Consider the following 12239-nt stretch of genomic DNA (forward strand, 5'->3'; position numbering starts at 1 on the left):
AATTCTACACAGAATCGACGGGGGGGGGGGGGGGGGGGGGGACTGTGGAAAACATTAAGAAGAAAAAGGAACAGAATGACTGGAACTCTATTAAGATATGAAAGTACGTGGGAGAATTTTAGAAGAAAACAGAGATTGGAATACATCCAAAAAGTAACTGAAGGCATTAGGTGCAAGCGCTAATCTGAGATGAAGAGAAATTCGTAGCTTAAAACACTCAGAAGACTGATGACCCAAAATTATTTAAATATTTTTAATATAAAATTCTTTTAAAACGGACTAAAAAGTAAAAAATATTTTTTTCCTAGCTCGTACAGATTCTCAACCCCATACAGATACTTGTGGAAGCTTGTGCTTGTGAATTTGTAATAGCTGTGAAAATACTTATAGAATTTAAAACGAAAAACATTGGACACATGGATTAGATAATTATGCGGAGGTGAACTATTAACACGTCAACTGTGTACTGTGCATCACGTCCTTCATTTTAACTTCTACAGGTATCTTCACAATTACTGAAAATACACAAGCACAAATTTTCAGACCTATCTGTGTGGATCAGGGATCTGTAAGGGACTAGGAGAAATTATTTAATGCTTTTTAGTTCGTTTTAAAAATGTGTTACACTGCTCAGTTTGTTATTTAAAGAATTGTTTTCTGCTTTTTTGTTTAGTGCATGCCAAATATTTCAATCAGTTTCAAACGTTTCGATGATTACAACAGAGACATGTGGCAAATCTCAGGTTTGTTTCAGTTTCTCCTCACCTGTGGCAACCAATACATCGCTTCTTCCTACAATTACCTCACGAAAAGACATCGAAGGCAAGAATTACAGAGAATAAGGCTCACACAGGAACTTAACAGAGGACAACCGGTCATACCACGAAACATTCTCAAGTAGAATAGGAAGAGGGTGAAATAGCAGTGGTACACAAAGTACCCTCCGCCACACACAAGACAAGGAAGAGGGTTAATTTTGCAACGTAATCGACTTCTGGGTTATGTTTAGGGTTTCAAGTCCCTAACTTATTAGGAAACGATAGTGGTCAACAAAGTACCCTCCACCACACACCAGGCACGAAAGCAAGTTAATATTGCATCGTCGTCCACTTCTGAGCTACGTTCAGTGTTTCATTGATAGTGACCGGGCCAAATATCTCACGAAATAAGCATCAAACGAAAAAACTACGAAGAACGAAACTCGTCTAGCTTGAAGGAGGAAACCAGATGGCGCTATGGTTGGCCCGCTAGATGGCGCTGCCATAGGTCAAACGGATATCAACTGCGTTTTTTAAAATAGTCGTGTTGAGAATGCTGCATCAACATCTATTGCACCCGTACCATATTTCTATGCAACAGAAATTACATGGCGACGACTTTGAACGTCGTGTACAGTTCTGCCACTGGGCACAAGAGAAATTACGGGACGCTGACAGATTTTTTGCATGGGTTTTATTTAGCGACGAAGCGTCATTCACCAACAGCGGTAAAGTAAACCGGCATAATGTGCACTACTGGGCAACGGAAAATCCACGATGGCTGTGACAAGTGGAGCATCAGCGACCTTGGCGGGTTAATGTATGGGAGGAAGGATAATTGGCCCCCATTTTATCGATGGCAGTCTAAATGGTGCAATGTATGCTGATTTCCTACGTAATGTTCTACCGATGTTAGTACAAGATGTTTCACTGCATGACAGAATGGCGATGTACTTCCAACATGATGGATGTCCGGCACATAGCTCGCGTGCTGTTGAAGCGGAACTGAGTAGCATATTTCATGACAGGTGGATTGGTCGTCGAAGCACCATACCAAGGCCCGTACGTTCACCGGATCTAACGTCCCCGGATTTCTTTCTGTGGGGAAAGTTGAAGAGTTGAAGGATATTTGTTATAGTGATCCACCGACAACGCCTGACAACATGTGTCAGCGCATTGTCAATGGGCGAACTACTCGCTGTTGAGAGGAATGTCGTTACACGTATTGCCACATGCACTGAGGTTGACGGACATCATTTTGAGCATTTATTGCATTATTGTGATATTTACAGGTAATCACGCTGTAACGGCATGCGTTCTCAAGAATGATAAGTTCACAAAGGTATATGTATCACATTGGAACAACCGAAATAAAATATACAAACGTACCTTCATTCTGTATTTTAAAAAACCTACCTGTTACCAGTTGTTCGTCCAAAACTGTGAGCCATATGTTTGTGACTATTGCAGCGCTATCTATCACAAAGCGGAAAAAGCAGTCCAACTGAAACATTCATGTTTCTTTACATACTACACGAATATGCAAAAAAAATGTGGGTTCCTATTTAAAAAAAAACGCAGTTGATATCCGTTTGACCTATGGCAGCGCCATCTAGCGGGCCAACCATAGCGCCATCTGGTTTCCCCCTTCAAGCTAAACAAGTTTCGTTCTTTGTAGTTTTTTCGTTTAACGCTTATTTCGTGAGATATTTCGCCCGGTCACGATCAATGGACCACCCTTTATAGCTCATTGAAAAGATAGTTTAAAATCAATCGCAAAATTTCCACTGAACAAACAAGAAAGCGATCTAAGGTGTGTTTACATCTGTGTGCCTTGCAGCTATAGTGGGGTCAGCGTAAGTTGACCCTGACAGTTGTTGTGGGTTGGGCGCGGCAGCATGGTCGACCTACCTCAACCAATAACAGAACGTGATTTTGTAAACGTCTCTACAGCAACGCCTCAGTGTTGCCACAGCTCTGAAAACGGCTGCTGTCTTCGCCTGCAGCCGTTAGCGCTTCGCAGTTGATAGCTGGTAACAATGCTGTGAGCTGTCATTTTTACGGCGTCTCGACTATAGTTGCCCTGTGGCTGTACTTCCCCACACGTAAGTAGAGGCATACGTCTCCCCGTCTGCTGCAGGCATACGCCTGTGCCTCTGTGCGCACAATTCAAAGGATGCATGCTCCTACTTGCCTCTTCGCGCAACGGCTGGATGCGCCTAGTACGCACGGAGAGTCGCACAGATCTAAGAAACGCGTTAGAAAGGAGTGGAGACTGACCTTTGTTCAGCGAGTCGTTATAGAGGTTACGGCAGTCGTCCTCGGTGCTGGTCTCCTCCATGCCCTCGACCTCCCTGCAGTCGATCTTGAGTTCCTCTTCGTCAAGCAGGACGGCGGCCTTGCCGCCGGCGGTGGCGAGGCCGGAGACGAGCGCGCTGAACAGGTGCTCGGCGGCGGGCGCCGGCGGCGGCGGCTCGCTGCCCTCGTCGCTGACGAAGCTGGTGCTCGTCAGCGTGGCCGCGTCGTCGTCGGCCTCGGCTCCCGTGTCCTCGTCGGCGCCGGCGCCCGTGGCCGGAGGCCGCTGCTGCAGCAGCAGCTGGCGCTGCGCCTGCAGCGTCTGGTTCTCCACCCAGCGCTTGATCATGCTCTGCTTGTGCGTGTCCATGTAGCCGTAGGTCGCCGGGGCGCCGCCGCCGTGGCTCTTGTAGCCGTTCATCAGCACCTGCGGCTGCGGCTGCGTCACGTCCTCCACCTGCACCACGGTACACTCTCTAAGCTTTTTGCGTTTAGAGTCTGCAGCTTCAGAGTGCCGGCATATTCAGTGTTTGCAACGCCTAAGGCAATGGTTCTACACTCCTGGAAATTGAAATAAGAACACCGTGAATTCATTGTCCCAGGAAGGGGAAACTTTATTGACACATTCCTGGGGTCAGATACATCACATGATCACACTGACAGAACTACAGGCACATAGACACAGGCAACAGAGCATGCACAATGTCGGCACTAGTACAGTGTATATCCACCTTTCGCAGCAATGCAGGCTGCTATTCTCCCATGGAGACGATCGTAGAGATGCTGGATGTAGTCCTGTGGAACGGCTTGCCATGCCATTTCCACCTGGCGCCTCAGTTGGACCAGCGTGCGTACTGGACGTGCAGACCGCGTGAGACGACGCTTCATCCAGTCCCAAACATGCTCAATGGGGGACAGATCCGGAGATCTTGCTGGCCAGGGTAGTTGACTTACACCTTCTAGAGCACGTTGGGTGGCACGGGATACATGCGGACGTGTATTGTCCTGTTGGAACAGCAAGTTCCCTTGCCGGTCTACGAATGGTAGAACGATGGGTTCGATGACGGTTTGGATGTACCGTGCACTATTCAGTGTCCCCTCGACGATCACCAGTGGTGTACGGCCAATGTAGGAGATCGCTCCCCACACCATGATGCCGGGTGTTGGCCCTGTGTGCCTCGGTCGTATGCAGTCCTGATTGTGGCGCTCACCTGCACGGCGTCAAACACGCATACGACCATCATTGGCACCAAGGCAGAAGCGACTCTCATCGCTGAAGACGACACGTCTCCATTCGTCCCTCCATTCACGCCTGTCGCGACACCACTGGAGGCGGGCTGCACGATGTTGGGGCGTGAGCGGAAGACGGCCTAACGGTGTGCGGGACCGTAGCCCAGATTCATGGAGACGGTTGCGAATGGTCCTCGCCGATAGCCCAGGAGCAACAGTGTCCCTAATTTGCTGGGAAGTGGCGGTGCGGTCCCCTACGGCACTGCGTAGGATCCTACGGTCTTGGCGTGCATCCGTGCGTCGCTGCGGTCTGGTCCCAGGTCGACGGTCACGTGCACCTTCCGCCGGCCACTGGCGACAACATCGATGTACTGTGGAGACCTCACGCCCCACGTGTTGAGCAATTCGGCGGTACGTCCACCCGGCCTCCCGCATGCCCACTATACGCCCTCGCTCAAAGTCCGTCAACTGCACATACGGTTCACGTCCACGCTGTCGCGGCATGCTACCAGTGTTAAAGACTGCGATGGAGCTCCGTATGCCACGGCAAACTGGCTGACACTGACGGCGGCGGTGCACAAATGCTGCGCAGCTAGCGCCATTCGACGGCCAACACCGCGGTTCCTGGTGTGTCCGCTGTGCCGTGCGTGTGATCATTGCTTGTACAGCCCTCTCGCAGTGTCCGGAGCAAGTATGGTGGGTCTGACACACCGGTGTCAATGTGTTCTTTTTTCCATTTCCAGGAGTGTATTTTGGACCTCGAGCACTCCACTGGTCCGAGTTCCCAATTGCGGATAATACACTGAGGTGACAGAAGTCGTGGGATAAAGATTACGCATATACAGATGGCGGGAGCATCGCGTACACATACAAGGGCACTTCATTGGCTTAGCTGTCATTTGTACTTAGGTGGTTCGTGAGAAACCGTTTCTGCCGTGATTACGACCGCACGACGGGAATTAACAGACTTTGAACGCGGAAAGGTAGTTGGAGCCACACGCATGGCAATTCCATTTCGGAAATCGTTAGGGAGTGGCGTTCACTTAACGATGGAGAGCAGCGGTGTTTGTGTAGATCTATCGGTGCTAACAGACAAGCAACAGTGCCTGAAGTAACCGCAGAAATCAATTTGAGACGTACGACGAACGTATCTATTTGCACAGTGCGGCGAAATGTGGCGTTAATGGGCTACGGCAGCAGATGACCGACGTGTGTGCCTTTGCTAAAACCACATTACCTGCAGCATCTCTCCTAGGCTGGTTACCACATCAGTTGGACGCTAGACGACTGAAAAACTGATACCTGACCACATGATTACGGATTCCAGTTGGTAAGAGATGATGGTAACCGGATTTCAAGCTTATTTTGAGCAGGGGCCTTAACCATCTCGGCTGTTCCTGCTCACTTCCCCATCCCACAGTGTCTACGCCCCCCCCCCTTTCCCTGTCCTCAGCCTACCTTGATTTCCATAACAGTGTTAGTGAGACAAACGTGTTCAACGTTAGTATTGTCGTCGTTTTTGCCGTCTGTCATGTCTGATCCGGTACAAATTTGCTTGTGACACCAATAGGTATGATTTCCATGCCGAACGCAGCTGATGTCAAAAACATTCGCAATTGCGACAAAATTTCGTAATTATACTATAGCTGCAGATCGTCACCAATTCTGTTCATTCACGCATGAATGCATGCATGATAAATATTGTATTTTTTTTCTTATTTTACTGCAGCGTCCCTCTAATTCACATTAGAAATCATCAATTTTTAAATAAAACCTGAATTAAACATTGACCATTTCAAGTTTGCTATTTTTAGGTAACAGACATGACGATAACTATGTAGAGCAAAAATGTTCCATAGGTTAAGTGGCCATTTAAATATCCTCCCTCGGTTTCTAGTTGGCTCATCACATCAGGTTTCTTGGGGAATGTAGAAAGAAACTGATTGCATATGAAAACTACATGATCGTTATGAGGTAATCTCTGATAGGTATACAACACACCTAATATACAGGTAACGTGGGTACGATATTAACTGACGAAGTCTGCTAGGAAAACTTGCGTAGTCTACTCTTACTTATGATAGTCTATGGTAACCTATGGTAATTTTACAACTGTATGGCCGACCGTTCTGGCCGAGCGGTTCTAGGCGCTTCAGTCCGGAACCGCGCTGCTGCTACGGTCGCAGGTTCGAATCCTGCCTAGGCATGGATGTGTGTGATGTCCTTAGGTTAGTTAGGTTTAAGTAGTTCTAAGTCTAGGGGACTGATGACCTCAGATGTTAAGTCCCATAGTGCTCAGAGCCATTTGAACAACTGTATGCACAACACATTCATGGACAATTTCTTTTTTCAATGAGCCTACTATTATGCCAACATGGAACTTAAAGTTGCACTTTACTTACAGGAATTTCACTTATGGGCAGTAATTCAACAAGATGCTGCACAATCACACTGGGGTTATTTGTTCACCAGTCTTGCATGAAGCCTTTTTGGACCAACAGATTGGTGGAGACGAGCCAATGTCCCGGCCCCCATGTTCACCAGATATAGACCCTCTTCATTTAAGGAAAAGAGTTCCAGATGTGCAAAGTATAACGGCCTGAATATAAGACGCCGTACAGATGGAAAGCAAAGAGTTGTTGGCAAAGACACCGAAAGAAATTATGTATTGCCTACGGCAATAAATGGAGCACATGGTGAAGTGTATCAAAAGAAAGCTTTACGAATTAAACTACCACGCAAGAAAGCATACAGATGCAGCTAGCATAGTTCCTTAGAAATAAAATTTTGAAATCAGGGAAAGATTTTATGCTCGCCTTGAACATTCTTATGACACCGAATTATTTAAGTACATAAGGGGCAATCAAAAAGTTTCCCTTCGAAGGCAGCACTATCAGCTTGTCTAAGAAGCTGCTTATACATCCACATCGCAATCGCTTTGAGTTGCATATAAGCTCTAGCATCGTCCACAAGCGGAAAATATTTGTTCACCCGTTATAATAAGAAACGTGTTATGAGCTCATCAGACAGCAAATTAATCACCCGTAGAGAAATCATTGCAACCATAAGTTAATATAGTGTAACTCCGCCTTGCTCTTGACCACCACCTGGATTCAATTGGAAGTGAGTCCACAAGGTCGTGCGAATACGTCTCATTCAGGCTAAGCCACTCGCTGAGGACCTGATTGCGCAATTGTACCAAATTGCGGGAATGCTGATGTCTGTGTTTTACCCACTGTTCTAGCATGTCACACAGATTTGCTGTGGCGTTATAGTCAGCTGATTTTGCAGGTCAATCGAGATGTAAGAAGGTAGTGAACTGTTCAGAAAACCAATCAATTATTCTTCCAGCCAACGATCTTCTCTGTCGTCTTTATGTGCCCATGTGAGCACGGGCCTCTTGTGAGGTGACCACTCCAAATGTTCAACGCATGCAATTCCAGTCGCAATGTTCTCTCACTAACGGGTTGGAATGGGCCTTTATTCACCGCCTGCAGCAATTCCTATCGGATTTGGAAGTGATTTTGATTCACAAGCCATGAAACGCACCTCTGGGGCCTCTCAGTCAGGATTTTTTCCCGACCACGGTTCTGACGTCATTTTTCGTGGCCACGTGTGTTTCACCACTGCTTATAGACAATGTGGACCAGTCTACCGCGAAACACCAACAAATCCAGCTACATTATACACTGTATGGCCACGGGCAGCGTCAAACACGATTGTGCCTTTTTGACCCTCTGTCACGTCCTTACATTTACCCATATTTAAGTAGAACGTGCGCTTGAAACATAAATGTCTGATCCCTATCACTTTACGCTCATATAGAGACATTGCACTCGCAGTAGAGCAGGTGGCTCGATTGCTACGCTATCAGTAATGGCTTAACAATTCGTCTTTGTGTGCACACTGGGGCGCATGCACAGTCCAGAGAGCTTACTTAGTCCCGTGAGTTTACTTAGTATTGTTTAGTGTGAAGAATGTTCCAATACAATGTCAAAAAAATATTAGAATTACAAAAAATGCTTACTAGCTGACCTTGCCTTGTAGAAGCAGAGGGAGGGGTGCGTTACCTTGAGCGGTCCGTCGATCCAGGTCTCCCTCTTGCCGGCGATGAACTTGGCGTCGCTGGCGACCCTGCTCCTGGAGACGCGCGGGCCGTCGATCCAGCGCTCGTCGTGCGCCGCTGCGGCTGCCGCAGCTGCGGCCGCCGCGGCCGCCTTGAGGAAGCCCGCGGGGAAGGCGCCGGCGAGGCGCTGCGCGCGCAGCTGCTGCTGCAGCGGCGGCGCTCTGTGCTGCGGGCTCGCGTCTGCCGCCTGTGGCGGGCTGCGCTGGTGCCGGCGCGGCAGCGTCGTCGTGTGGTTATGGTTGTGGTTGTTGTAGGCGTGGTTGTGGTTGTGGCCGTTGTGGAGGGTCGCGCCCTCGTTGACAGAGTCCTCGGCGGCGCCCCTGGCCGGCCGCTGGTGGTGTACGGCGCGGGTAGGCGACCCCTTGGCCTGGTGCTGCGGGCTGCCCTTGGCGGCAGAGCCATCTGCTGGTGGCGGCGACAAGCTGCCCTGCCCGTTCACCGCCGCCGCCTTTGCAGTTCTCGTCGGGGAAGACCTCGCGCCTTTCAGAAACATATTCGCTTAGTGAGAACAACCAGCAATCACAGAATCACAGAAAAACATCTACACGTCGTTCTTTTTTTTTTTTAGTTTGGAACAACCAAATACTCACCAATTACGTAAAAAAATGTTCCAGATGTAAAGATAATACGCTCCAGTCACATTTCTGTGACCACCGCCTATGTTCGTGTTAACGTACAATAACTACTCACAGATGGTAGGTGGCAGTGGAAAACCTTCCGTATCCTGATGTTCTCAAAACCCAACAACCACCATCTGATGCCTCTTCCTATCGCCCTATATGTCTCACCTCGGTGTTCAGCAAGCTCTTGGAATCCATCCTTACCCGGCGCAGCCATCACCACCTCCACCGACACTACCACCTCTCCAACACCCATGTAGCTTTTGATCTTCCTTCTCTGCCGGTGACCGACTCCTATGCCTCACTCCTCTCCCTCCAGTTTAACTCCCGTCGCTCTGCCATTTTAGTCTCCCTCGACCTCGAAAAGGCCTACGACCGTGTCTGGCAACCCAATCTCCTGTTTAAACTCCAGACATATGCCCTACCTATCAAATATGTCTGTCTGATTGCCTCCTTCCTCTCCCACCGCCCCTCCTATGTTACCATCCATAACGCCGATTCCCGCACCTTCTACCCCTCCATGGGAGTGCCCCAGGCCTCTGTCCTCTCCCCTCTCCTCTACCTCCTGTACACGGCAGATATGCCCCAACCCTTCCTCCCCTCCAGTATACCTCCTGCAGTATGCCAATGAAACTGCCTTCCTCACCCTCGCTCCTACCCTTCAACGGTCACCTTGACATTATTGCTGCATGGTGTAACCAGTGGCTCCCGAAAATCAAGACCCAGGCAATCATCATAGGTCGTACCAATCGCTCCTTTCAGTTCCTTGATTTTTCCCTTACCATGTGCACCCGTCTTGTCCACCTCTCCCCCACGCTCACCTATCTTGGCGTCACTATTGACTGTCACCTTACCTGGATCCCTCATCTCCGCTCTATCCAATCCAAAGCCCATAACCGCCTCCGACTCCTTAAACGCTCTGTCCAGACATGGGGGTTGAACTCCTCTACCATTCTCCACACCTACAAATCCTGAATCCGTCCCATCCTCTGTTATGACAGTCCCATCTGGATATCCACCCCCCCCCCCCCCCTCATATTCTATAAGTCCCTCCAGATCCTGAAGCACCATGCACTCGGCTTCGCCTTCCATATATGCCTCCTGTCCCCCATGCAGATCCTCTATGACCTGATTCCTTTCCCCCCATCTACTCCTTTTCCTAGAACATATTGCGTCCTCTACACCTCCTGCCGACTTGATCCCCCTCATCCCCTAGTTGCTCCTCTCCTCTCCAATCCCTGCCCTCAGACTTACCTTCAGCATTGTGTGCCCCCTATCCTCCACCTCTATACCATTCATCTCCTTTCCCAAGGTGTCTTCCCTTGTCTTTTCCCCCCAGATGATGCCCTCTCTCCCTCCATTTATCCCTCCTATCAACTCTGATCCTCACCTCCCCCTCCCTCCCTCTGTTCTTTCCCCAGGGTCCCTCTCTCGCCCTTCTTGGCTCCCTCCTTTTTTCTTATCCTCTTCTCCCCCTCCCCCCAAATCTGCCGCTGTGTCGCCTCTATAATGCTGTTTTAAGTGAGTGCTCAGTGTTGTGCATCCCCAGTCAATATTGCGACTAGCCACCATGCTGTCCCTAGGTGTGTTTTTAACTGTTGCGAATGGAAACCAGACCGACGCTGTGTTTTTTAATTGTGCCTGTGTACTTACTGTGTGTTTTAACCAGCTTAACCGACTCTTTATTTTTATATTTTCTTCGCAACCTATTCGCCTCGTTTCACTTTTTAACAGTCACCGTTTTTATCGCCTGTTTTTATTGTTATATCTCCTTATTATGTTTTTAAACTTTTCTGTAGGCTGCAGAGCGGCATATTGTGCTGCTGCCAAGGCCCTCCCCCTTCTGGGGGGGGGGCTAGAAATCCAACAAAGAAATAAAAAAACAGGTGGCAGCACTAGCAGTGGAAGGTATATAAAGTGTGTTGGGCGGATAGGGGCCGGGGGGGGGGGGGGAGGGGACGACGACGACGCTTAACAAATTGCAGTAGTTGTCATAATGTGAAAACCAAATGATCTGTCTGACGTCCGATTATTGGCTTCTGGGTTAGGTGTGGAAGCATTTCCGCAATGGCTAAGTTTGCAAAGTGTTCGCGTGCTGTCGTAGATCAAGTATACCGTGCGTGCCAAAATGGTGCTGTCCAAAACCAGCGCCGATGCAGTTGTGGTGCAAATGGTTCAAATGGCTCTGAGCACTATGGAACTTAACATCTGAGGTCATCAGTCCCCTATAACTTAAAACTACTTAAACCTAACTAACCTAAGAACATCACACACATCCATTCCCGAGGCAGGATTTGAACCTGCGACCGTAGCGGTCGCGCGGTTCCAGACTGTAGCATCTAGAACCGCTCGGCCACTACGGCCGGCAGTTGTGGTGCACTGCAGGCCATAGATGAGTGGGGTAAATGACGGATGCGGAGATGTGTGTGGACGAAGAGCAATGCCACTGTTAAGCAACTGCCAGGTGCACCAAGGGGCTACCAACAGTGCTTTCTCAAGGACCGTTCAGACGTTGCTGCGTATGGACCTCCGCAGCAGGCGCCGGGTTCAGGTTCATGCAACCATGCATCGGCGATGAAGGCTGGAACTTGCTCACCAGTAGCGCAACTGGACGTTCGGTGAATGGCGACAGGTAGCCTTCTCATCTGAATCATGTTTCATGCTTCATCAAGCAGACAGCCGGTCTCGTGTACAGCGGAAAACGTCTGAAAGCATATACCTTGCAACAATCGTCGGAAGGATCTAGGCTGGAGGAGGGAGCGCCATGGCCAGGGGAACTATCGTGGCATTCCCTGGGTGATCTCGTCATTCTGGAAGGCACAATGGATGAACACAAGCATGCATTCATCTTTGGGGACCATGTCTACCTCTACATGCAGTTTGATCTTCTTCGGCACGATGGCGGCTACCAGCAGCGTAATGCAACTTGTCATACAGCTTGCACTGTACATGCATGTTTCGAAGAGCACGAGGATGAGTTTACCGTACTCCCCTGGCCACCGTCCGCAGCTCGTGGTCGTGCGGTAGGTTCTCGCATCCCGCGCCCGGGTTTCCGGGTTCGATTCCCGGCGGGGGTCAGGGGATTTTCTCTGCCTCATGATGACTGGGTGTTAGGTGTGATGTCCTTAGGTTAGTTAGGTTTAAGTGTAGTTCTACGTTCTAGGGGACTGATGACCATAGGTGGTTAAGTCCCATAGTGCTCAGAGCCTA

At 49.3% G+C, this 12239-nt stretch overlaps 1 protein-coding gene across 1 annotated transcript in view; it reads right to left on the reverse strand.

Moving 5' to 3' along the window:
* Positions 1-12239, reverse strand: part of LOC124620107 (kinesin-like protein KIF26A) — a 455794-nt gene that overhangs the window by 49676 nt on the left and 393879 nt on the right. The window contains exons 11-13 of the mRNA XM_047146776.1: positions 8711-8889; positions 8354-8611; positions 3039-3510 (exon numbers count right to left, since the gene is read on the reverse strand). Coding sequence (XP_047002732.1) covers positions 3039-3510; positions 8354-8611; positions 8711-8889 — 909 coding nt within the window. The remainder of the gene's footprint in view (positions 1-3038; positions 3511-8353; positions 8612-8710; positions 8890-12239) is intronic.

This window comes from Schistocerca americana, chromosome 6 (assembly GCF_021461395.2).
Source record: "Schistocerca americana isolate TAMUIC-IGC-003095 chromosome 6, iqSchAmer2.1, whole genome shotgun sequence".
Taxonomy (NCBI): Eukaryota; Metazoa; Arthropoda; class Insecta; order Orthoptera; family Acrididae; genus Schistocerca; species Schistocerca americana.